We start from the raw sequence: 26,727 nt of genomic DNA, 5'->3' as shown, positions 1-26,727 counted from the left end.
TAGAAATGATGGCTAATTAATTTAGCATTTCAATTTTATAATCATATGTAGTGTTGAAAGAGAACTGCCAAAGGGGACAACAGGCCCCGTAATAAGTAACGTCTTAATGAAGAAAAGAGAATTAATGTAAACCCTACTGTGTTTGTATGTATCTCACATGCGGTAGTACTGTATAACGATCGACGTTGACCCCTTAACTCAATATCCTACATGAAGTTTGTTTTTGTCTCATATATTCCAAGAACTAAAATTATTAGCCTCTCTCTTTCACATGGACACGCACGTGCATACTGCTTAATTCCACACGCAATCATGGATTTGGTTTCCATGAGAAACACAGAGCTAGAACAAGCAAGCTAGGTCAATATTGAACTCAAAATTGATTAGAGAGAACCTTGAACAAAAAGGGTACTAATTATTCATTAAAAAAAAACAATTTTCAAGTACTACTCAAGTCCAGAGAGACTCTCTCTTAAGAGGGTCTTGGATTACATTGCTAGAAGAGGCAAAGTTAAAATATTGAGGAATGTTATTGAAGTTATTGCTACTGGCTAAGAGAAGTGCCTTCTCATCTTGATCTAGCTGGGTTGGTAAGGTAGGCTCTTGTTGCATCTGGATGCAATTCATCTCTGCCTGAGTAGCTGCAAGTTGTATTTGCAACTGTGATACTTGATTTTGTAAGTAAGATATTGCACCAACACATCCATAGACTGGGTCTCGCACTCTTGCATTTGCTTCATAAACTAAACTGCTCACAGCATCTACTCTCTGATGAATTGGAATCTCCTGCAAGATTACAATATCCTCATCATTTAAAGGATCATCATTAATATTAAAAACTGCGCAAACAACGTGCTTTGCTGTTTTCATACACGCATAGTATAGATCAGTACACACACAAATTAAGGAGAGAGGGGGAACCTGCAACATTTTGCTAACATTACTAGCACCAAAGACCTTGTGGACAATGGCAAACTTATGGGGATCATCAGAAGGAAAGTAAGGGGCAAAGATGCAGTCTTTGGCGCACCGGCGCCTTAGCAGTTTGCAGGATGCACATGGTGAAGAACCCCCCATGTTTTCGTCTTAAAATAACTCGAAGAAAATTCTCTTTTGATGCAGATAGGTAGAGAGAAAGATATAAAGAAATCCAAAAGGAAGCTCAATGTGGAACAAAATGAGAGATTAGAATGTGTATTTATAATAGTTGAGGGATGTGCTAGCCTGGTGTGTAGAATGGATGCACATGCATGTTCAAGTTAAAATAAAGAGATTGTCATTATAATTAAACAAATAATAAAGTACATGGAAGGAAGCAGCTATGATTCCCAATTGTGGAGGAAAGCACCGTGGAAACAATCGCATGCACATAGATTTACAGATTAAGGCTTTTGGTATGAAAATCAAATGGACGAGGTTGACCACCGCCGAGGCGCGTGATGGGCTGGCAATGCATTGGTGCACTAGTACTCTTGTCCACGTTCTTGTTTGACTATTTGTTTCTATGTTCTGATTGCATGTATGTATACTCATGTGAGTATGTTAAAAAAAAAAAAAAAATGCATATTATGATGATTGTATTATTATACTACTAGGTTTCGAATGTCTAAGCCTATGTTACATTATAAAAAAATACATGTAGTAAATAAAAGTCTAAACCTCGTAGAGAGTGTGAGAATCGTTAATTGTTAGGCCGGTTTAGGGTTTTCCAATATGGTGAGAGCGATAAGAAACCTATCTAGCTAACCCGAATCAAGACATCAAAAGAAATAGGCTAGACATGAATGTTTGTTGGCAACAATAAATAAATCACATGGAAATTTCATCCAATTCCCCTCTTCCTTTATCTGAATTAACGTTAGATGTCTGCCATTCACTATACTATTGTCTGCACAAAAAACATCCATGCATAACTTTTTGATCAACGGAGCTTTTAATGAGTTGCCCTCCAAGTTTTTCTTCGGCATTCAAAATTGCTGCAACAATTCAGTCAAGCTCGATTCAAGAAACATCCATGTATAATTAATTTTTTTTTCTTCTTGTAGAAAAAAAATAAAACCATGTGAGAGTTAAATTGATATAACTCGATTGATTTAATGGGTCCAAAAACAACTTAGACAACTATTAAAATATAGTTTGACAAAAAATAAATATTAAAATTTTTTAAAATTTTTTTTTTTTAGAAAAACATCATATTGAATCGACTCGTGGGTCATGAGACCATGATAACCCCGTATAAAAAAAAAATTAAATTTTAATTCTCAATAAACTTATTGTTGAATAATAAAATTAAAAAAAATAAATTTAAAATATAATAAAGTCTATAATTCATAATTAACTAAATATTGATGATGTTGAATGATGAAACTGAAAAAAAAATATCAATTAAAAAAATAGCAAAAAAAAAAAAACTTGAGTCAACTAGATTATCTCATCAAATTTATGACATGAATCATAAACTGAAATAACTATAAAAAAAAAACAAATCATAATAAACTATGAAGTTCAATCTTTAATAAAATCAAGTATTGAAAGATGAAAATATAAATAAAATATAAATCTAAAAAAAAATATATTCAACATAACAAAATAGATAGAATAAAAACCGGAAGAACTCAATTAGATTTGGGTTGAAAAATCCAAAATTAACCAAGATTTAGATTAGATGAAAAATATTATATATAGATTGTCCTGAATTTTAAAATAGCAAAAAAAAAAAAAAAATTATCGGTCATTACAGTGTTAGTGATGTGCATCATCAACAACATAAAAATTATAGATGCCATTGTTGCTCTTGTTTTCTAAATTAGCGTAAGCTGACACAACTAGTCCTTTGAATGCAAGCTTTAGAAACACCGCGGGGTTGCATAGAGAATCCTTGGAACGTAGTAGGAGACAAGCCCCCAGAAGGAATTTAATGAACAATGTTTGGCTTTACAAACATTGCATTCCATCATAAACTTGAAATTTTTTATTAATAAGAGCTTTGAAATCAAGGGATTTATTTTTCATATGATCTTCAAATTCAAATTTTATAGTTGCTAAAATAATGATAGTTAACTATATAAACCTATATGATTATTAATTTTTAAAATTCGTAAAATTAATTAAAATAACCGTAAATAAACCTGGAAATTAATGTTAATAATAATATATAAAAAAATCTCGTTTGATAACAGTTGCACTATTCTAAACCATCAAATCGTTGAAAGACTGTCTCTTCTAGTAAACAGACATTATTTGAAGTCTTAATCCACTTCTCACCTTGTCTCCATGAAATAATCTATACGAACGATGATAACGATAACCCACAAAGCAACTAATGTGGAACCATTAAATGAGATCCGACATAAAGCTAAGGTTTAACTTCTGAGGGATTATAAAAATCCCAATTCCAGAGAGATTTAAACGGGAAACACAAGGGGTGTGAAACCCTAAGACCAATTCCTTTTCTCTTGCATTTAATGCTTACCACATGATTCCAAGCTTCGAATCTTCTGTTCCGAGCAGAATAGATCTCCTTCCCTATTTATTTTTTTTTATTATTATTATTATAAAGAAGATACTCAAACACGAGATTTATTAGAAAGAGAGATTTTACTATCAAGTAAGCTATATACATGCGCACTCTCCTTCTCTAGGTGTCCTGGCGTATCTATATTTTCTTTTTTTTCTCGTGTATGTGTCATTTAATGAAGTGCATGTGTGTTATTTTAGACCCGTATCTCAGCCAATATATTACTATGGGGCCACCTGTTGAAATTTCTTAGATTTGCACTACATCACAAAGCGCGTATTTTCAAGTTCACACCTCCAAGTTTCAAACCCCTAAGCTCTAGAACGAAGAAAAGGAATCATAGTTTGACGGTGAGAACCTTTGTATTCTTTGTTTTACCATGGTTTTTTTAAAACACATGAATAGAATAGAGGAAAAACAGACATCTTTCACCCTCTTGAAGAAAAATAAAACATGCGAGGTCCAACGCAAGCATTTAATGTGCTTGGTGATATGGAAGATTCGATTCTTGAAATTTGCATATAGTTTACTTTCAAATCTGAAGGGGTGAAGATTAGAGGGCATTAATTGACAAAAGAGAACATCGCAAGTGAGGGGCTCATGGCAACAGAGACTTGCAATTCAGAAGCTTGAACAGAGTCCATGTTGGATTTCCAAGGTGACCAATTCTATTCAAATTGCAAGGTCTGCATAATCAGTTCGGTGGAAATCAAGAAAAACACTAGGCCTGAAGCAAGAGGAAAGCACGTGAGAAAGCACACGAACATGGGCCGTGTTAATTTGATGCTGCAGAGCTACGTTTTTCCCTCATAATAAACTCCTTTATGGTTTAATACTTCAAAAATTGAAGAGGTCATCTTCAATCTAGACTTTGAAATATATATTTTAAGGCAACAAGTACTTCACATACCATGGCTCATGAATGAATCTCTTTGTTAGTGATATTGGCTGGCCAGACTCGAGAGGCACCAGAAGAGAAGCCCTTCCTGACAGCGTACTCTACAAAATGGAATTGGAGAATGAATAAGTAGAAAGATAATTCATTTTTCTTCCAGGGCATGCCAAAGAAAACTAGTTAAGGACTCCTGAAAGCTCATTTTCATTATTGTCTTGATTTTCTATTGCAAAATACAATAGTAATGTACTGACGGGAGCATAAATGCTCTAGCCATGCTAACTGTTTTTGTGGTTTGCATATACGACCTTGATATGGCTAATCCAAGACAAACCAGCAGAGCATGTCATCCAGACCAATCTCTTCCCTTCTCGTCCCCTAATCAGACCAAGTACACTAGCATCAGCCTCTAGAGTTAAGTAAATGCTCCCAAACACATCGTATCATATGAAAAGATCCAAAATGATCAGATAATTAGAGCATACACTGATGTTCTTTTGATTGAATGGAATAGAAAAACATCTCTGTCTTCAGAATCGTTACGATTTAAGGGGAAAGAGCTTGTAGTTAACAACGAGAAGTGACTTGATACAACTTTCCAGTCATACAAACAAATTCCGTGAGGACAGGTAAATTTGGCAACAAAGTTATAATTCAACATTCTGCTGCAAACAGTGGGTTTACGCAATACATGTGCATGCCGCTTCTTGATTCCATTTCTAAAAAGAGTGCTTGAAGCACTCTTTGTTTCTCTATGAAATGAAGAGCACATTTTGCTCTTCTCGGCTATTTTCCTTTTCAACTACTCAGCCGCTTGTGCCTGGACTGGAATGACCGAACAGAATTTGTAACCATCAAACGTAAAGGAATGTTTAAAAGAGTTTGACATGAATCTTATTTACCAACCCTTAATCACTTGGAGAAATGAGAACCACATAAATATCCACAAAATAGTTGCACTAAATCCAAAGTAGTTATTCCTGGGGTCCAACATTAACGAGTTCATTGCCAAAGATTTATAGATTAAAGCTAATGTCATATGAATAAAAGTGATGTCTAACCTCATGTCGAATCTGAGATGATAGCTGCATGAAAATAAAAAAAATATATATTATATATCCCAAAATCTCTGTGTGAAACCTCGAGTGGTAATTGCTAATGTAAATCACTTAAAAATTTCTAATCCATCCAAACGGGCCACGGTCGTGAATTCTGTTAAATTGAGAATAAGAGGCGCAAAATTAGCAGAGCATACCACACCGTAAATGGCCAAACTGCTCTATTTAAATTTGATCACTAGTCTCCTTCCCTCTTGGAATTAAAACACACAAAGAAATGCTGCATGCCCTGCTTATTATCTATCTTGAAGCTATCTCGAAGCTTATGTTAAGTACCCTGCGTTCGCCATGACATGAAACTCCACAAAAGCCCGTAAACAAGGATACAATTATATTTAAATTATCCACTGCCAGGAAATAAAGAGTTGTTCTGGACACTCCTATAAAAAGCTATGAAATCCGTACACAAACATCTTGGAATAACTCCTGAGTCATGCTAAAACTCTGGCATGGTACATAATATCAAAAAAATTCACCAATATGTGCATCGAAAACTGGCACAACATAATGGCAGTCTCTTTCACATGAATTAACTTTTGAAGTGAGAACTTGTAATCTCATCATCAGTGCCAGCATAAATTTTACCATTCCATTGCATCCACGATCTCTACAAGCTTAATTTCATTTCGCTGCAGTTTATGAATTTCGAACACCAAATTCGACAGGCCCAGTAGGCTTTCTTCCTTACAGCAACGATTAAAGTATCCTGCAGTACACTTCAAACTGTGCTCTCTTGTTTGCACTTCTATCTTTATCAACAGAACGTGGCATGTAGAATATATAATATTCGCTTCCAAAATCAACATAAAACTAAGAGATCAAAGCTCTATGTGCGTGTGCGTGTGCGTGTGCGTGTGCGTGTGCGTGTGCGTGCGTGTGCGTAACGCAACACAAGCTATCATTGAAGTACGCATTTCATAAGCCTGATTGATTATCATAGCTGATCAGATGCTATGCATCCATGTAAAAAGATTAAAAACAAGAGAATATAAACATACCAGAACCTGAAGCTGCAGACTTCACGTCACGGTCCTTGAACCTCTTTATCTCTTCAATAATCTAAGCATTTTCGAAGAGCTCACCTGTTTTCGTATCTGCGATGTCATTCTTTTCAAAACATGCTAGGGACTTTTCACACGACTATACAAGCGAAAAACAATCAAAGTGAAGGCTCGCGTTAATACGAAAGTTAATCTAGACAATATTATTATATCAGAAAATAGATAAATTATTCACTCAGCAATAAGGAAACTTAACCTGTATAGCAATAGAATAGAAGCCGTTATCAAGTCAATGGCGATCAAAATTTAGCCATTCCAGATACGAAGCTTGTAGCGATTTTTCACCGGTAGACTTAACATCACGCAAAAGCAATGCCTCTTATTTCAGCGACAGACAACTCTGCACACATAATTCATGTAGAGATTGCTAGCAATTTTAATTAATTGACGGATAAAATATGACAAGAAGTTTGTGGCTGCCTCAATATCGCCTGTGAGAGCGAAAGCACCAACACATAATTGGAGAGTCAAAAGCTTCTGTTTGACAATTTTTTCTTGATTTGGTGGATGATAGAGACAGATTCGGATCTCATGGACTGTTTCACATCCGATCGTGTTTCGATCAGCGATTTCAAGTCTTTAAAGACCAGAACTGATTCGAGAATTCTCAGCGTTTCGTCTTTGAATCTGCAAAAGAAAGAAGAGATTGAGTGAGCTTTTTTGAATTGAGAGATGACGATTGAAGGGCTGTGAGGGTGAAAATTGGAACCTTCAATTTGTGATTTGACAGCGGAAGAGGAAAATCTGGTGAGTCCTGACATCTGCCAAGGGCGGGAGGTTGTGAATCTGGGCTTGGGTTTTTGTTTAAAGATTATTTGTAGGTTTGGATATGTCCAAATGTGAATTCCTGCAACTTTTTTTTTCTTATGTTTTTTTTTTATGGTGTTAACGATAACTGAAAAATATTTTTTTATAATTCTAATGAATTGTAAATGAAAAAAATGAATTAGACTTAATTAGATTTGTAAATGAGTTAATGAACAAATTTACCGATGATTTCTTAATAAATCTTTCTAAATTAGCTAAAATGTGTTTGTTAAAGTGATGAAAGTTATTTTTATAAAAGTATTTTTTTTTATTTTATTTTTTATATTAATATTTTTAAAATATTAATTTAATATTTTTAAAATAAAAAAATAATTTAAAAAACACTTTAAAAATATATATAACAATCACATCCAATAAATTTTTAAATTTAAACCGGTATACAAAGTTTAAAAATAATATATTGTTTTTTTTTTTTTTTTTTACTTTAAATGTTTTTGTGCAAAACCTCAATGGAAAAACGGGCGGATAAACTCGTATGTACTAAAAAAACACAATAATTCTCTTAAATCTATTATTAGACGGGTTTGAGCGAGGCTCCCCCGCCCCAACTTGGCTGGAAATTTTCCTACTGGTGGCAACCAACAGCCCCTTGGCGCTCAGCCCTTACACCGTTCAAGTCGCTCCTCAACTCCATCTCACACTCCCAACAAAAAAAAAAAAAAAATCCCATCGCATAGGATCAAAGAGAAAAAATGGCAGGACGCAACCATCTCCAACTCCGCGAAATCCCTTTATCCCGAGTCGCCCCCCTTTCTCGCTCAACCACCGACCCACGCCACCTTCACACCCGACCTCACCGCCACCTCCTCGAAGACCGAATATCAACCCAACACCGTGAGATCCAATCCCTTCTTTTAGACAACCAACGACACGCTGCCACACACGTTGCATTAAAACAAGAAGTCTCTCTGTCACAACAAGACCTTCGTCACTTATCAACACTTGCTGCTGATGTTAAAGCCGAGAGAGATAATCAAATTCGTGAAGTCTATCAAAGATCGTTGAAATTGGACGCCGAGTTACGGTCTTTTGATGCTATGAGTGCTGAACTTGTTCAGGTAAGAACGGATGTACAGAAACTTACTTTGCAACGGCAGGATATGACTGCACAATTGAAGGAGATGAATAGTGAAATTGTTAAGGCTGAAACGGAAACGCAGCAGGTGGGTGTTATTAAAGAGGAGATTGAAACTGTACAGCAGGAGATTCAAAGAGGAAGGTAAGACAAAAAAAAAAGGGGGGGTGAGGGCGGCGGTTATATTTGAGGGATTAATTTGATTGATTAATGGATTAGAATTTAAAAAAATAAAAATAAAAATAAAAATGTGATGTTAATTGTCGTGTGATTAGGTCTGCTATTGAATATGAGAAGAAAACACGGGCATTTAATCTTGAGCAAGAAAAGGTGTTGGAGAAAAATAGGATTCTTTTGGTTCGAGAAATTGAGAAACTTCTCACTGAGTTGGCCAATGCGGAGGAAAGAGCAAGGGCGGCAGCCGCGGCCGGGAACCCAAGTAACTTACTATAAATGTAACATGTTCTTAAAGTTTTTTAAATAATAGAGCTTGACATTATGAATTGTGTGTGTTCAGGTCCTGGATATGGTAGAAACTATGGCAGCGCCGAAGTGAGATATGGAGGAAGTTCATATCCTGATCCTAATGGCCTGCAGCAGGTGTGTGCTCACTATTCTTTTGCCTTTTTAATTTTTTGAACTTTAGTGTGCCATTTCTGACACATGCATTTGAAAATAGGATCAATAAAAATATCTTAGTTTGAAATATATCGATACATATCAGCTGGTGCCTGCATACGTTTGCTGAATCCTTATTGTTGTGAAACACAATGAAAACTCTTGAATGATAACATAGAGTTGCATAGGTTATCAAGTTACAAAATTCGCCATAAGAAAATTGAATTCTTCATCGCTTCCTATTAAACAAAAAATCATAGCTCAAGAGGTAGGGAGTGGGGACATAGAGATCCCAAGTTCAAACCTTGGTGCTCTTCAGAAATATGACTAGGAACTTATAGTTGAAAAGCAATTTCAAATGGTGTCAATTGTGCACGATGTAGTCATGGAAATGCATTGCCGCTCAATACCATCTCCTTAACCTAAGCAAATGCCAAGTGATCTATGTAGAGACTATAATGTAGATACATCTGAACTGTATTTGTCTAATGCAAAAATGTTAAAGTTTTACTTATGAGCTATGTATTGCACTTGAGTTCATTACTGGTGAACCTCAAAATTTGAGAGAGATACTCCTCTATGCATAAAAACATACAAGTCAATTTCGTAATGAGCACTTCGCAATGGAAACAGAGCTCGCACTGAAGTGTCTGCATGTGTTTGAATTGCATGTTTCAACCTAATGCAATGTGATTTCTTACCTCCCAAGAAAAGACGGGCACTCGAATAACTTCTAAGATGCTTTAACATTTCAGGTTCAGATTGGTGGTAGTGATTCTGCTCCTACATTTTCATCTGGAGCAATGTCTAATGGCCACCATGACACTGCACATAGATGAGTTTCTTTCACCATAACAGCCAAAATCTTAAAATCATGATAGTGTTTCACTGTGGGAACGTTACAAATTCTATAGGAAATTTTTTGCTTTCACGGGTACAGATGTTGTGCCTTCCAAAAATTTGCCTTGTTTTATGGCTTTTTTAGCCGGATCCCTTCTAGGTATTTTTTTCTATTTGGGGAATGCCTCGTCATGCCATGAATGATAGGTTAATAGGGTCGCTTCACCTGGCCACTGGTAACTGTTTTAATTTTATTTTTTTATCAGTTTGTTCCCTCGCCGGCATTTTACATGTAACTGTTGTGAATCACTTTGTAAACAGGTGAAGAAAAGTAGCTCTCTGAAGCGATACATATACAGAAAACTATTTGGACAAGCATTGTAGCTCTTTTCTGTATCGACGAAGAAAAAAGGGAACAAGAAATCTTAGCTGATTCATTTCCTTTGTTTATTTTCTTGAACTCGCTTGAAAGTTGTAGCTGACGATGGGCTGTCAATAGTGAAGTGATTCTTAATTTTGAGTTAACAGCTTGCCGTTTTCTTCCCTTGTTCTTCGAAGTGCATGTTACGAAGGCAATGGCCAGGGGCCCAAGCTGGATATGCGCCCCCGAATTTAAAGAGATCAAGTAAATACGAAGACTAGAAATGAAATATGGTGCTGTCAATATATTTTTTTATTGTATTGTTTGAATTAAAATGACTAGAAAGCACGCAAACTTGTCATACATAACAGTTTTTTCACGAGGTTAATTTATTTTTTTTATTTGTTCGGGAACATCATTATCTTTTTTATATTTTAATAATAGTAAAATTTGTCTCGGCTCGTGTTGTTATGTCGACTACTAATATATGTTTACTAGTTACTTTTTTTATTTTTTTATTTTTATTCACTTTCACTCATTAATATTTGGCTATTATAACTAGAAATTTTTAAATTTATTTCGGAATTTTTTAATTTATTTTGGTATGATTGATCCTAGCTAATTTTTTTTTTTAAAAATAATTCATCTAACATGCACAAATAATATTTTAAACGTATTTTTATTAATATGTATTAAACCTTTTACTTCCTAAACGTGTGTGCGTGTGTGTCTGTGTATTCTACTTTAGTTTTTTTTTTTTTTTTCTCAAAATGCAACCAAACAGAAAAGTCACAACAGCACCTTTTAGAAAACACTTATTGGCAAACATACGAGTACTGAAACCAGCAAATAGCAAATCAAGTATATTGGCATTGGTCGTTAGATTTTACGTATCGTTTTGAACCTCACAAGCCATTAAACTACGATTTGCAAATTCATTTCACAGAAGCAACAAATCAACCCGCCCAGGATCATAAAACAGGAAATGGAACGTTAATTTACATAAATAACAAGTCAAATTGTCAGTCAAAATGAATGAACCCTAAACCAATCGATCGACTTCCAATAAAAAAAAATTGTCAAATACCACCGACCAACCCACTAATCCTTTACTTTCTAAACCCCCGAAAAGGCAGAAGACTAGTGTCAGGAACAGCAAAGATATCAGGTTGTTGGAGGTCGCATGAGAACAATAAAGAAGCAGTCATTTTGTCTCTGACAAACCGTGACAATCGTCGCAATAAAATGCACCAGCAGCGCCACACACCCAAAAAAAAGGTGTTTCTCTGCAGAATTTGGGCAGCTTTCCATGTTACTGCTGGTTAACAGCTTGGATGCCGAGAAACTAGAGATGTTGATGGCATATAGGCAGTAGAGCACCGGTGGACCCAAGAGACCCCAGACATCATTCGATGACCGCTCGTGTTATGGCAACATGATCAGAAGTGCATCTAACCAAGCAATCCTAATGCATTTTATAGCAATTACTATAACCAACTAAAAAAATATCATAGATTATAGACCTTTCAGAATTCAGATCATGAAATCAACATGTACATGGTTTGTGTCAGGTAAAATTGTGATAATATTGACGGCTATTAGACATCCCTATGAAATACTCACAAACATCATATGGAAAAAACAAGGCAGAACCCAAACAGTAATGCAGGTAATTTCAACATCTACACGAGCATATTCTTTCATGCAGACCAAGATTTGGGTAACAAAATAGGGAAAATATCTCATAAAAATATAGGTTCACTCTCCAGATAACAAAAACACATAAATACAAACGGGATTCTTCTTCATTGACCGACTGCCCTGCCCAGATCTAGAACATTGCCTAAATTCCATTTGTATGTAAAATATAAACTACCAACATTAAACTGGAGCACAAAAATAAAATAAAAAAGACTTACAAAACAGATTGTTGTGGAATTTCTATCTCCCAATCAGTATAACAAACCAAAGCTAGAAGGGCCCAGTCAACTTTTTTTAAACTTTATTTGACATATTACCTAGGAAAGGAATGCATACACCAAATACAAGTTCCCATGCCTCATTCAAAAGGTATTTCTACAATGCAGCACATTGCGCATCCTAAAACAAGGATAAAGCGTGATTTTGTAAGAGGCACAACTCACCTGAAAATATCAACCTACCTTAGCAGCAAGCAATTTGGAGTTTATCCACTTGCCTCTATAAAAACATCCACACAATTAAATCAATCCCATGCCTAAAGCAGAAACCCCTCCAGGTAGCAACAGATGAACAAGGAAAGGAGAAAAAGGGGTACTGCTCGGTGCAAGTGAACAACCTACCTCTTAGTCTCCAGTTCAAGAACAACCCCAGGAAATGGAATATAATTAAAACCCTCAGATCATAATTCTTAGTACATAAACAGCTCAGAGATGAAACTCAGTAAGGACGTGATCGGTTTCCACCATGTTGATGCCTGTCTGGGCCAGAATTTCCACCATCTCGGTAGTTATCCCTACGTCGATCTCCACCGCCATAGCCACCTCTACCACCGCTGTTGCACAGTCAATCAGTAAAAACAGTAAAAAAAATGCAGCCTCTACATAACCACCACTACATCTAGATTACATTTAATGAAATGGGATGTCAAAATTAAACATTTGTTTTCCACAAAAGTACTTCCAGGACAGGGGGGAAGAACTCTTGAAAAGCTAAAGTAGATACAAATTCAATAAAAGAAAAGGCTAATAAAACAACTTCCAAAAAAACAGGCTTTCAAACTCTCAACCTATTTGAGAATAAACTCCTGACTAGTACGACATGTTTTGCAGGCCAGAAATCATAATAAAAGCACGGTGACTATTTGATTTCAAATTTAATCCTATTTCTGCCAAATAAGGGAAGCGCCAAAGAAGTCAATACAAAAATACATTATGCATCTAAATAAAGCACTAAGATTATTTGGTCATCCATCTTCGTTGCATGGTAAACTAATCACGCCACAGGGTTATTAAAACCCAAAACACAAGTTTAAATGTGATGAAGATAGAAGCAAGCCAATCCAACTCCTCAATGATATTTGATACAATAAACAACACTTCAAGCTAATAACGCTTGTTCTTCAGATTTAAAAGTATCGGATACTAGTCTACCTCCCATCCCCCAAGGTCAACTTTTGAATATTTCCAACATCAAAGTTTCAAAGAGTTATAGCTGAGATCACAGAAATGAAACTGTAAAAGATAATAGGGAAGTAACCACTGAACTGATTACATATAACTTTTAAAGGTCAAGAGCCAGTCTCACTCCCATTATTTCAGCTTTTTTTAGTTTCATGCTCCCATTCAAAAAGCTGAATAAGGGATCATCACTGAGATTAAAACCAGGGAAAGAAAGGAGCAAACTTCTAAAAGTAAGCAAATATGTCACAGAAAATAGTTATATAAGCTCCCACCAAGGCCCATTAAAATAGGACAGCTTGGTAGATTGCACCTAGATTGCTATTGCTAATTTTAGTTAAGGGTTAAGCAAGCACAATATAAATAGGAAACTCCAACAAGGCAATAAACCTCCCTATTCATAAGTGTTAAGCAAGTTGAGCATTAGCTGACCTTGGGAACGAAAGAAACCCCATAAGAATTAAAAATGCACATGAAAAATTAAAAATACCACCACCCACAATCAGAAATAAAGTACCCAAACAGGAACACGCTTCAGAACCTCCAAAACACAGCTGAAATAAACTTTTGCTAGTCAAAAGAAAGGAGGGCGTCGCTAGTGGAAATACCCGTGGTCATGTGCAGGCTGCCTCGGGGCTGACTTCTCTGCCATTGCAACATTGATTTTATAGCCCCTCATGTCATAATCTGGAAAATCAACACAGTTATGAAGTAAAAATAAAAATCTGTTCACCATGCTTAGTTAACTTATTTAAGAAAAAAAGTACTGGATAGGAAATGGAGAAACAGTAGCATGGTCAATACTGTTGTAAAAACCGCCAGCAGAGTGAGCAGCAGATGGGTCTTCATAAGCCAAACATGCATCGCCTTTGTTGTTTCCCTTCTCATCTGTGTATATCTTTATATTCCAGGGCCATTGATCTTTATAACCCCGCTTCTGCTTAATCCTTCCAACCTAAAAAGGCACAGTTTTCACATTATTTCAGTGCATCTCCAAAATTTGTCCTTGAAAATTGTATCAGGGGAATGAGCTTCAAGGATTCCTCAGAGGTACAAGGGATGGAAATTTATATAGTGAAGTTTGGTACGTGCTATGACCATAGCGCATGAATACTAGGAGCTAAATTCCCCTCACAAAAGAGAAGCCACTACATAAGCAACGCTAAAATGAAATTCTTTCCCACAAACAAGGGCATTGATAAAAAAAATTCATGCATTTGGGAAATAAAAAACAGAAAACACTCTTTGAAAGATAAAACTCCCATAAATTTATACTGTAATTTGATAAAGGAACAATAACTAACCAAATCACAAAATTTGTTAATGCAATTTACAGTAACAAGAAGCAATTATGTAGCAGATTACAAAACCAACAATTTCTGTCAAACAACAAGCAACTTCAGCGCAATTACCAAATTCAAAATTCATTTATATATAACAAGAAAAGATCTAGAATTACTTGTCCAATTCCAGCAAAAAGCTCTCTCAGTTCTTCAATGGTCACATCAGGTGGCAAATTAGATATGTATATTCTTGAGTTGTCGCAAGTATCATCACAATTATCATCACACTGCTTAATTTTAGCCGGGGCATCATCAGGAGCAGCCCCATAACCACTACCTCCAGGATATCGTGAACCACCACCACGACCACCAGGTTGACCACCTCGTCCGCCACTCCTCGCCTCACCTGTAGCATCACCACCATAACCACTAGCAGGGCCACCATAAGACGGAGGGTACGATGTGGGTCCACCAGTATAGCTTGTTGGTGGAGGAACTGCTTCCATTCCATAATTAGCATTTGCACTGTACGAGTTAGGAGCAGGTGGATAATTACCTCCACCACCACCACCATAAGAAGGAAGAGATGGTGGTGGCGCCTGATTATATCCACTATCACCTCTTCCTTGATTAGCACCATAAGATCCACCTCTATTGCCACCTCCTCTGCTTCCATCATTATAATTGCTACTTCTATTACCGTCATAACTACCACCACCTCTCCCCCCTCGACTACCACCATATCCTCCACCACTTCCTCCTCTATTACCACCACCACCACGATCATTTTGGCCAGCAGAAGGAGAAGGAGTACCGCATTTATTACACTCGGATCTTCTTGCAAAGTTCAAATTCCCACAGCTACACACACATATACACCAGTTTCCATTACAAAAACTCACACGTACTATAACACAACAATTGTATAACACAATCCTAATAAATCTTCAATTACAAATTATAAAAAAAGCGTTAAGACCTAACTAAATCACAGAACAGAGAGATTACCTTGGATCAGGGCAAGGCCAGTCACCGTCCCTGCCGCTTCCACCTCGGCCACCACCTCTTCCGCCGCCGCCTCCTCTGCCTCCACGATCTCCTCCTTGGTATCCATCTCCTACAGATCAGACCCAATAACAGTTAAATACTCAAAATCACAAACACAGATCTCAAAACCCTAACAGTTACCAATTCAAACTAGTAAAAACAAATTAATTAACTAATTACCTCGACTTTGCGAATTACCACCATATCCCCCACCTCTGCCGCCAACGCTCCCACCGCCACCTCTAGCACCATATCCACCGCGGCTACCTCCGCCATAGCCTCCATATCCACCTGCGCCAGCTCCGGGGCCGCCTCCACCGTATCCACCACCACCGCCGTAAGATGGAGGACCAGAATCGCCTTCTTGACCATACATACCAGACATTATCTAGTTTCTGTTCAGCTTTTTTTTTCTTTTCTAATTTTTTCGGTTCTTGCTTTGTTTTCTCACCGAAAAGCGGTGTAGACAGATAAAGATTAGGGTAATGATATTATCTGTTGTGTTTTTGCGACTGTAACTTGATTGCATAGGGTCAGAATATTTGATAGGCAGATATTTTCCACCTCTTCGTACTATGGAATTACCTTATTTTCATTTTAACCCTAAGACAACTAGATCTACCAATTTAGTACCCAATGTTTTAACTCTCCACAACTTTCTAAAGTGAAACGGCGGATTATATGAGACACAGAGTTGTTTATTGCATGAAATATTAATAAAAATGAATGGAAATAATCAGTTTAATATCTAATACTTTGACATCCAATTGAAACAGTTTTAGTTTAGGAATTTTATTGAGAAATAGTGGATATGTTGGGGACTAATTTAACGTTTTCCTTTTTTATTCACCGACTGAAAATGTACAAGTGGCAACTGCTGGTTCAAATTTAATTTAACTTAGTTAAAAAATACCGCGTTTATTTAACCTTAAAATATTTTTCTTTATAAATATATTAAAATAATATATTTTTTTTAATTTTTAAAATTTATTTTTATATTTACACATTAAAACAATTTTAAATAAAAAAATATAAACACAATCAAAATCTTTAGTTTGCCCCATTAATTATATTTCATCAATCAAATAAGATTTGATTTAAAAAATTATTTATTTTTATGTATTAAAAATATTTTTATATTTTTAGATTATTTTAAAGTGTTGATATTAAAAATAAATTTTTAAAAAATATATTATTTTAATATATTTTTAATAAAAAACAATTTTAAAAAATAATTATATCCAACACCGTCTAAAGTTAAATCTTTTAAAGTTTTATATTTTATTTTATTAATCATGGTAATCTCAAAATTCTTTTTCATGTGCCAGGAGACATCAGTTTTATATATATATATATATATATATAGAGTTATAAATCTAGTAACAGTATAAAATCTTAAAATGTATCCAACAAAAGAAGCTTTTAACCGTATTTTAATCCTTACTTTGAACTGCATCTCTGAATCTTGCCTTGTGCAGCTGTGCGCACAAGAGAAGGACTACCCAAATGACAAATCTACAAGACTTTTGTACAATGACGGGTGTTTTTCACTAAAGTAGAATTATTACTTATAATGAGAGATTTGCATGCCCGGTAATTCCAGATATGAAGTACCAGTTCCCGAATGCCTGCGATTGCGAAGTTCTTTATTTTATTTTATTGTTTCTAAAATATATTTTTACATTAATTTGCATGCCAATTAATATTTTCAAAATTTTAAAAATGCATCTCTCACGCCAACTTCAACTTGATATATCTAAAAAAACAAGTTCTTTAAATGTTAACACCAAAGCGAGAATTAAAAAAAAAAAATTAGCAAATCTCTTTAATTTTGAAGGATTATAACATTAGAATGATGCCTAGATGTATGATTATTGGACATAGAATAAAATAAATGAAATATGAAATGATAATGAACTTTAATAACCTCACCATTACCAAAGAACAATCTCAAAAAAAAAATTCAGGGTTTGTAATTTTGCCTTGGGTTCCACCATTGGTAAAGGCTTAAAAGCAAGTTGCAGATTTCAGCTTCATTTTTTTTGCCCACAAGGAGAATCCAACCTGAACCTCTACCTTCGGGCAATCCACACCTTCCCCACTCGCTAGACATTTCCGAAAGCAATCTACTAGTGGTATTTATTGGGATGCTGTGAATGAAAAACTTTTTCATTTCAACAAGAAACAACCGCAAAATCTTGACAGGAACAACCGATGTCATTTTCCGACTACTGTGCTCTGACAGTGTAAAGATTCTTGCAGTGCACATCAAACCTCCTACAACAACTATCATGCACTGCATAAACCTGAGACAAATCAAAAGGGTGCAACAAATCTCAGATATCCCTCCGTCACAAGAAATCGTGTAAAATTGTGTTTATGGTTAGCAAGATCATCCATTGGAGGAGACAGACCCCATACAGAGACTCCGAATGTGAAGTGCGAAGTTCAACAGGAAACCTACAGTTACCTACTGATGGATCAACTGTTGTAATCAAACCCAAACCCCCAAAATCACAACTATCTGCCCTTTGATCATGCAGCTGGTAATAGTTATTGAAGGCATATGAAATATTTGCGGGCCAGCTGATATTGAAACAGGATCCACCAGGAGAAAGTGCGGTGCAGTCAGCAGTTGAACATGCATCCAAGGCGCTTGCAGTTGCATTAGACAGGTCCTTGTTATTGTTGACAACACACCACTTGGAAGAAAGATATTCAACATACTGTGCGTTTACTAGATTCTTGGAACCCTGGCCAAGATCAACATTGTATTTGGCTTGGCCATCGAAGGTGAAAACCCCCCAATGTCTCTCAAAATTTCCATTAACTACGCTTCTCTGGTCCTCGTCTAGCAAGCAAAATATGTATGTCTCTATAGGTGGATTCCGAGGCCTAAGAGGGGTACCTGATTTGCTATGAAGGTGATTCATTAGACCTTTCATAAATGTCTCAGCAGCGGAAGGGGTGGCATTGGCTGCTCCATCCGTAGGCCAACCAATCTTTGCAACAACAACATCCATTTCAGGAAACCCAGCTGTTGATAACGCAGTAACCAGGGTATCGTAGCCTAGGTCAAAGCTGTTTTTGTATGTTCTATGGCCATCATTACGAGAGTGCTTGGTTTCTTTGAAGAGACTAAAGTCAAGAGAAATGTTCTTGTTTCGGTGGGGAATGATAAATGGGGAGATGGTAGCAAAAAATGGTGAGTGGTGCTTAGTGAGAAACGTTAGGAGTTCAGTCATGGTTTTATTGAGGTCGGGCCTGAAGTGTCCTTTGGAGGGCAAGCTGGATTCTGATTGGAAGGTATCATAACTACATGGAACCACAACCTTGACCTGGTTTGCCAAGCTCACTCTGGCCAAAGCTATCTGGATGTTCATGGCTGCCCCAATAACAAAGGGATGGTACTGCTCACCGTAACTTTGTTGGAATGGCTCATCTCCAACAGCAACATACCTGCAAAATAGTTTGATTAGAAGCACAATGAAATGAAGCAACAGTGATATCTAATGCAGCTTTTGATTAGGATATTTTAGTAGAAAAGGTAAGCTACATATTTCCATGGTGCTTTAAAAAGGCTGGTACACAATTAAGTCTCTCAAAACAACTACTTGCACTACCAAGATAACCAGCAAAACAGAGATAGGGATTTTTTGAGGCATTTTCAATCATACTACTATGAAGCTGGGTATTATTTTTCTGCATTTGATCACACACGAGTCATGAAAGGTACTAAAAGACCAGGTCCTATGCAAATTTGCATTCAAAATCAACAAATATTTTCATATTTTTACATTAGTTTTGCAAAGGTAATTAATTTGAAATGTAGATCTGTTGCTTAATCTTAAACTAAGAAAAGAAGCAACAATTATTTATGTGTGATGCAAGTGTGCATCACGAGAGGAGTAGATGCACCCAAAAGGATAAACGAGCTGGAACAAGATCATTCAAGCTATCAGATTCTTCGGTGAAACCCCAGATTATACATTGACAAAGAGCAACATGAAATATAGCCAACAACATACATCCTAATTTCTAAAGCACCAACAATTCAGTGAACATTCTCTATTTACTGTACTCAACATCAACAAGGACGATTGCAGAACACAACAAGCTGGACAGCCCTTAAACAACACTTGGCTGACTCTATCGAGCCTCGGTTTCAAAGGAGTCCAGTTCACCTAAATTCAATCCGAACTTTGAGTGAACTATTGCAAAATCCAATTTACACATTCCACTCAATCGACAAATCCAAACCTATACATATTTTCCGCCACAAATCCCAACATAAATAACAGACCTTAAGTGTGAAAATAAAATCTAGATAAACAGGCAAGCCACAAATATTATACAAATGGCCACGTGCGCATTTCCATTACCAAACACGATCCTTGAAAACAAAAACCAGCCCAGAAATTCAAGACTGTTAACTAATCAAACCAGGAAACTAAACAGCAACCAAAACAACTTGTAAGAAAACATACTCAATTCGAACTCCACTGCTACCACTAGAAACATAGCGGGTGACATTATCATGAACCCAACTTTCAGCAACTTTCTTGGAAGAATTCAAGCTTTTAAGCATGGAATTAGGAATGCCAACAGTTACACCAATGTTAGACCCAGAAAGAGCTTGTAACACAAGTGGGTCAGCATCAAATAACTTGACTTTGGTAATTTTGTTAGACTTCAAGAGCTCCACCACTTTGTCTGGTGGTAGTGGATGCGAAGAGGTAGTACCCCAGTTCACACCAATGGCTTGAACAGTGATGTTACTGGCGGTTAAGAAGAGGAGAAAGAGAGAGAGATTGAGAAGCATCCTGGTTTGGTATGGGTGGGAGTGGAATGTGGTATCTGGGAGGGGTTATAAAAAGGGTTTGTGGGGTTTGAAGCAGTTGATGGTTCCAACTGTGAACGCATAAATGAGTTTGGTCGGGATTTTTGTTTGTTCAAATTGTATGACCATTGTAGACTACAGTCCAGAGTTGTCATTTTAGCAAATTGTTTTTTGTTTGTTTGGAAAGAAAAAATGACCAATTAATCGAGTTTATAACTACCTCTTTATTTTTTTTTTTTTTAATGTCTTTTTAATTAATCACGTTAATTAATTAGTATTTATTACATTCGATGTCTTCTTAAGAATAGATTCATCACTGTGCCTACATCAATGAACTCGTATTTATTGTATTTGAATAGGATAATAAGTTAATCAGCTTAATTACATTGATTAAGATTTATAATAAATCAAACCCGTAAATATTTATTGAAAAAATGTTTTAGTAGGGTAAACTAGTAATTTCGATTAATTTTTGAATGCCTCTTTCTCCCTCCTTGAATTTTCAAATTCATGTCCAGGAAAAAAAAAAAAAAAACACTACTGTTCTATCTTTTTGTTGGAACAGTTGCTTTGATTGATGGGGACTCTTCCCTCCAAACATTCTGGGATTGAACTTCGTGCATCTATTATTATAATTATAATTGTAATTGTGTGTGTTGTTATCTTTCACTTCTTGAATAGGGAGAATGGGAGATAATGCTGTTTTTTTTATAAAAAAAAAAATGGTTGTGAACTTAATAAGTGGAATCATCTATGCAGGAAAAAAAAAAAAAAGAATTGTCTATGAGATGATGAAGAGTAGTTAAAATATTGATAAACCTTTACTAGTTTGGATTGTTATGAGTATTTATTTAAATCACAGTAAAAATAAATAAAAATAATTTTCAAATATAATGTCACAACATTAAAATAATAATAATAATAATAATAAGACACCATACAAATTGATACAAGTAAAATTTTAATTCAATGCAATGGAAAAAAAATTTCATCTGGCTCAAATAAATTAAAAATAAGGATTAATGACTAAAAATCTATTTATTTTTATATTTCAAAAGTATTTTTAAAAAAATTATTTTTTCATGTAATTTTAAATCGTTTTGAAGTTAGAATATTAAAAAAAATAAAAAAAATATTTTAAAAATATTTTCAAATCAAAAGAAATTTGAAAAAATAAATATTAAATGAGAAGACATGTCGCTAGTATGAAAGATCGACATCAACATGCATACAGGGCAAGTACCATATAATACAACAATGCATGTCAAACGAATACAAGCCGTTACAAACTCAGGCAGAATAAAATCCAGAGGGACAAGCTAACAAAATATTGATGCTCATACGATGCATAGTTGCTTCAAGCTGATCGCAGTTCATGAAATATCTTGCTCATTAGAAGGTCGCTAATTAGAGTGATCCACTCTGGGCCATGGGTTTAAATATTTGTCCGATCAATTGGGGTTGAGGCCCAGTATTAAGGGCCTCACAGTTTAGCTTCTTTTACCACGAAAGAGGGCAAACTTTTGGCATGGAACAAGAACACTCCAATCTAAAGTCATTCTGCTAACGTACAAGCCACTTCTTGCAGCCCACGATTAAACCTCGTGACTGGCCTCTTTTCGTCTTCTTCAAAACCCCAGCTGAACCCCAACACCGTTCATGCAATGGCGGCTAAAACCCCTGATCCATCTTAACCTCCACGCCATATAAATTTAGTAATTATTCCCTAGCCTTTAAATTTGTTCGGCTTTGGTGGGTTCTTGTTTGTATGCTTTTTATCAATGGCTAGCAATGATAATCCAGGAAGTGAATCTGATATTAATGGTGGTGATGCTGCTGCTGCTGCTTCTTCTTCGACCTCGAAAGTTGGAGAAACACCCACTCAGATTCAGCCTTTTAGAATGCCTACAATAGAAGAGGTTCGTGCCCAGGAAGTTTGGAATAACTGTGCTGTTCGCAGTGTGGCTAGTGGAGTCATGGGTGAGGATTTGTTGATTAATTTACCTTCCCTTTTGGTTTTCAACTCATTGCAATTTTTATTTTTTTTTGTAACGTGCTTTCAATAATAAGCTCTTATGTTGTTATAGGGGTAATAGATGGATTGAATTTTCAATAATTCTAGCCTCTAAGAGTGAGAAATTTTAAATTTCCGGGGTGGGTTTATGATTGGTTTTGGGAGGATTTTGGTTTGAAGTAAAATGATCGATGCGTTCTCTGAAATGGAAATTTTTGTTTGTAGGAGGCGGGTTGGGGTTGTTCATGGGACTTTTTCTTGGTGCCTTGGATAATCCTATTATGCAAGATGAGATGACAGGAAGGCAGCAATTTATTTACACTGCAAAGCAAATGGGGCGGAGGAGTTGGAGTTCTTGTAAAGCGTTTGCAATTATGGGCTTGGTTTTCTCAGCTGCCGAGTGTGTTGCTGAGAAGGTAATATCCCAAGGAGAATGCACTAATAAAAACCGTGATTTTTATGTATCTTCGAAGTTTCAAAATTTCGTTATAGCAGATAGGAGCTTAATTTGGGCTGGTGGTTTGTAGGCACGAGCAAAACACGACACCACAAATACTGTAGTTGCTGGGTGTGTCACTGGAGGTGCCATGTCAGCAAAAGGTATGTTTTTTTTGGCCCATGTTCAATACTTTTCTTGTTAATTGCTTTCAGTTTGAGGTTAAGTAGCCAAGGTATGGATTTCATTTACACAACTCAGCTCTCACTTGTCTTAGAGCTTTTAAATCTGTCAATTCATGGTTCCTGATACCATCTAATCAATTCACTTCCCCCGCACAGCTTCATAAAAGATGTTCATTGAATCTCCTTGGTGCTAATTTTTTGAATCCACTTGCTTTATCATACCTTGCAATTTTTGTGTGCACGAGGACTCAAATATTGGATGTTTCATCAAGCGTAAAGTTAAATTTCTAATGTTGTGACCCCATGGTATTTGCTCTGTGTTTTGCATAGTCTCGTGGTCCAAATGATAAAATTACATGTCAGATTAAATTTTGATGAAATTAACCTGCATGGTTTGGGCATGGTATGCAAGTAGTCTATTTTACTTAAGAATTTCTGACTATATTTTCCGATAGCATCTTGTTAGTGGAACGAAATGACATCTGTGGTGAACTTGCATATACTTCTGAAGCAATTTCAAAGGAACAGAGAAACTTTATCTATTAGGAAACCAAAGGGAAAAACTTGGGAAAATGTGGAGAATTGTCTGTGAATGCGACGAGAGTGGTGAAATAGTTTTAGGCATTTTGACTGTTCACTTTGTTTATTGAAATGGAAAGGAAAGGGAGTGGATAGTTTAGACTGTATGCTCATCTCAAGAAAGGAATGGAAGAATGCATCCCTTCAGTTCTTTCAATCCTTCCAAATTGGAAAATACGGAAGAAGAGACATGAATGGCATGGAAGTTTTCTGATTTTACCTCATCTGAATCCTTTTTTTTTACCTCCTTCCCACATTTAAACAACTAGAATGATGGATAGTTTCCATCCCGCAACCTTTCCACTTTCTTCTTTATGCACTTTATCATCCTTATATTCCATCCTCTTAAATGGCCAGTGTTAATATGGTGATGCAAGGACATAACCTCACCGTTCTTTTTTTTTGTTACGTGGCTAATGAAAGGAGCAGCATCACTTTTGGCTGTTCCTGTTAGGAACTTTGCTCTTTTTTATTAATTGATTTCACACTCCTGTTAAACTGCTATTTTCCTGTAGTTTCAGTTAATTACCCATACAAACTCAGGATAGTTTTGGTATTTCAAAACCTGTAAGAGTGTGAATGAACCTAGCGGTTATCCAATTTTAATTTTCTCTTTAACTATTATCATCATCATTTTGGTTTATTTTGAGTCCTGTTCATTAATCAACTTGATCTCAGCAGTATGACCTGTATCCTGATTGCAGGGGTGAATATACCCTATAGAGAAGCGGGACAATTGCCCCCTTTATTTTTTTGAACTTTCCCTTTGGTCCTTATATTTTTTAATCCTTTCACACAAATCCAAATAAAAATGATCAATTGTCCCCCATAATTTTTTTTCTTGTTAATGAAAAAAATTACCCCCCTTAACAATTATTTAGGGCTTCACAACCGCCTGAATATCTTTAAGGAACATATTTTAGGTTCAGATTTACAGGTTAGAACCTTTCAAATCATTTAGCCTTTTCATTCTCTTCAAATATTTTATGATATCTAGTGCCAATTCCTTTTGGTATTTTCTAGATGGATTTGGATTTTCAACACAGGAAGGCTTATCCATTTTGGGATGGATGATTAAGGGTTGGATTTCCAACTATGCCAACCGTAAATAATGTTATGGCATGGATGATTAAGGGTTGGAAGTTTTCTGCCCATAAATTTAGAGTTCTATTAGCATTGATGACGACGTGTGGTCATGTTGAACTGTGCTTCATGGAATTATCTATCTGGCCCCGACCATTGTTTATCTGTGTCTCAGTCTACTGCTGCACTTGAAATTTGATGTTGAATTATTTAGGGAAAAACTCAAGTTTGATTTTTCAAGCTGCTAATTTTGCAACCGTCTCTAAAATGCTATGGCAATGGCTGTTGGCTTTAACTTATCCACTTCTACTCTTAATATCAATACTTCAATATGCAATCTCTTTCTTGCGTTTTTTTGGTTGGATTATATCATTCATTATCTTACCTGTCTGCAGTTTGTTTTGCTCTCACTCTGCTTCCGCTTTCCAGGTTATCTTACACTACTGTCTTTTTTTAGGTGGTCCGAAAGCAGTATGCTTTGGTTGCGCTGGGTTTGCTGCATTCTCAGTTTTGATAGAGAAATTCCTAGACAGACATACTTGAGTGGACAAGTACCCGGATCCAGTTTTTCAGGCTAGCTTTGGATTAGAGACCTAGCAGTCTGGCAGCTAGCAGAGAAATTATTTCTTTTTTATACACATTCATTTTTTATTCGAATTAAATTTCTACCCTCAACGAAGGAGAATGACCATAATATACGAGCAAGTTTCGTGTAGTCTTGTACGATTTCGTTTTCGATTTTCTGCCCCTTCATTAACTGATACATCACCCTGAGAATATCCGGTGTGGATTGTATTACAAAGAGGGTTGCTAGCGGCAGCCGCTAGCAACACCCTGTGCATCTGCCACGCTTCTCAAGATGTGACAAAAACTTCCAGGCTGCTGGTTACCCAAATTTCCAACCAAAAAATACAACTTTATTAACAGTATAGGAAAAACGAGAAAAGATTCAAAATTAAGAAAGCAACATGCAGTAACCAAAGTCACCAAATATCAAAAATCGATCCCAACTTAAAGATGCATGTAAAAAACCATCAGAACCGGCAAGTGATAACTCTAAGATTTTTGCTCTTGTATAAAGGGCATTCAACCTCAAACTTAAACTGTTTCCTTAATTCAAGTAAATAATATTCTAAAAGAAAACAAAGAATTCTCCGAAAGGATACATTGAATTCAATCCGAGGTACAGATCTCTTATGGCGAAGTTCAAAAAATAAAAAAAATTGAAGAAAATATATGTATGACCTTCAAGAAACACAAGAAAAATCAACTGTTTTCTCTAAGTTCAAGGTTTAAAATTTTGTTATGAGCAAGGATTATAAGAGATTGAGTTAAAAAAAAATAAAGGGTACCAGTATAACAGGGACAAAAATACTTGTTTCCTAAATTCCATCTAAAACTGTCTAATATACCGCCGCTATCTTCAACCAAAAATACATTTTCGTATCTGTATTTTATGTACTGGATGCTGAACAAACACAAACGGACGGACAGAGAGAACTAGCTCGAAACAGAGAGAAATGTATTTTAATGGTAGCTGCTGGCCACGCTCCAAACCCTCCTTATTTCTTGACTCAGCATTTTTTAAACCCCTTTAAAAGGCCTGTACTAGGAAAGATGAGCGCCGAAGAACGTTTGAAACACTTGGCTGCTCGCACTGCTGCTTTCGGATTCCGAGGTGAGGCTTTAAATGAAAATCATTGATCAAACCAAAAAACGAGTTTTGATTATTCATTCAATCGATATATGTGTTATCTTTTGTTGGTTTTTTTTTTTTTTTTAATTTACA

At 35.9% G+C, this 26,727-nt stretch overlaps 5 protein-coding genes across 18 annotated transcripts; 2 read left to right on the top strand and 3 right to left on the bottom strand.

The window, feature by feature from the left end:
* Nucleotides 1-343: 343 nt before the first annotated feature.
* Nucleotides 344-7,481, bottom strand: LOC118027547 (LOB domain-containing protein 12). Of its 8 annotated transcripts, none has more exons than XR_004683839.2 (5): nt 7,301-7,480; nt 6,788-7,218; nt 4,721-6,670; nt 4,428-4,516; nt 680-786 (listed from the first exon to the last, which is right to left on the bottom strand). XR_004683839.2 is itself a non-coding variant. In XM_035030921.2 (2 exons), exons 1-2 carry the CDS (start codon nt 1,075-1,077, stop codon nt 451-453), a joined length of 492 nt encoding a protein of 163 aa, XP_034886812.1. In that variant the 5' UTR covers nt 1,078-1,480; the 3' UTR covers nt 344-450. The 8 variants fall into 8 exon arrangements, 1 of the variants encoding a protein (XP_034886812.1); XR_012170707.1 differs by having other exon boundaries at nt 699-786; nt 6,529-6,670; nt 7,301-7,466; XR_004683840.2 differs by lacking the exon at nt 680-786 and adding an exon at nt 3,188-4,244.
* Nucleotides 7,482-7,908: 427 nt separating this feature from the next.
* Nucleotides 7,909-10,728, top strand: LOC118027548 (protein FLC EXPRESSOR). Of its 2 annotated transcripts, none has more exons than XM_035030923.2 (4): nt 7,909-8,638; nt 8,770-8,933; nt 9,012-9,094; nt 10,274-10,728. In XM_035030923.2, exons 1-4 carry the CDS (start codon nt 8,112-8,114, stop codon nt 10,334-10,336), a joined length of 837 nt encoding a protein of 278 aa, XP_034886814.1. In that variant the 5' UTR covers nt 7,909-8,111; the 3' UTR covers nt 10,337-10,728. The 2 variants fall into 2 exon arrangements, with proteins under 2 accessions (XP_034886814.1, XP_034886813.1); XM_035030922.2 differs by having other exon boundaries at nt 9,868-10,728.
* Nucleotides 10,729-11,287: 559 nt separating this feature from the next.
* Nucleotides 11,288-16,527, bottom strand: LOC118027549 (transcription initiation factor TFIID subunit 15b). Of its 5 annotated transcripts, XR_004683845.2 has the most exons (8): nt 15,982-16,520; nt 15,763-15,871; nt 14,931-15,615; nt 14,276-14,426; nt 14,080-14,158; nt 12,635-12,846; nt 12,458-12,512; nt 11,288-11,778 (listed from the first exon to the last, which is right to left on the bottom strand). XR_004683845.2 is itself a non-coding variant. In XM_035030924.2 (6 exons), the coding sequence occupies exons 1-6, from the start codon at nt 16,184-16,186 to the stop codon at nt 12,732-12,734; spliced, it is 1,344 nt and encodes a 447-aa protein (XP_034886815.1). In that variant the 5' UTR covers nt 16,187-16,520; the 3' UTR covers nt 11,288-12,731. The 5 variants fall into 5 exon arrangements, 2 of the variants coding, with proteins under 2 accessions (XP_034886815.1, XP_073267345.1); XR_004683844.2 differs by having other exon boundaries at nt 12,458-12,846; XR_004683843.2 differs by having other exon boundaries at nt 11,288-12,512.
* Nucleotides 16,528-17,696: 1,169 nt separating this feature from the next.
* Nucleotides 17,697-20,726, bottom strand: LOC118027551 (glucan endo-1,3-beta-glucosidase 9). The gene is made up of 2 exons (XM_035030925.2): nt 20,289-20,726; nt 17,697-19,260 (listed from the first exon to the last, which is right to left on the bottom strand). The coding sequence occupies exons 1-2, from the start codon at nt 20,621-20,623 to the stop codon at nt 18,153-18,155; spliced, it is 1,443 nt and encodes a 480-aa protein (XP_034886816.1). The 5' UTR covers nt 20,624-20,726; the 3' UTR covers nt 17,697-18,152.
* Nucleotides 20,727-22,184: 1,458 nt separating this feature from the next.
* Nucleotides 22,185-25,653, top strand: LOC118027552 (mitochondrial import inner membrane translocase subunit TIM22-4). 2 transcript variants are annotated; one of them, XM_035030926.2, is made up of 4 exons: nt 22,185-22,621; nt 22,881-23,071; nt 23,183-23,255; nt 25,368-25,653. In XM_035030926.2, exons 1-4 carry the CDS (start codon nt 22,423-22,425, stop codon nt 25,514-25,516), a joined length of 612 nt encoding a protein of 203 aa, XP_034886817.1. In that variant the 5' UTR covers nt 22,185-22,422; the 3' UTR covers nt 25,517-25,653. The 2 variants fall into 2 exon arrangements, with proteins under 2 accessions (XP_034886817.1, XP_034886818.1); XM_035030927.2 differs by having other exon boundaries at nt 22,187-22,621; nt 25,396-25,653.
* Nucleotides 25,654-26,727: the final 1,074 nt, after the last annotated feature.

This window comes from Populus alba, chromosome 9, assembly GCF_005239225.2.
Source record: "Populus alba chromosome 9, ASM523922v2, whole genome shotgun sequence".
NCBI classification, from domain to species: Eukaryota; Viridiplantae; Streptophyta; class Magnoliopsida; order Malpighiales; family Salicaceae; genus Populus; species Populus alba.
Note: the sequence above shows the minus strand (reverse complement) of the source record. Positions and strands in the feature narration are given on the sequence as shown.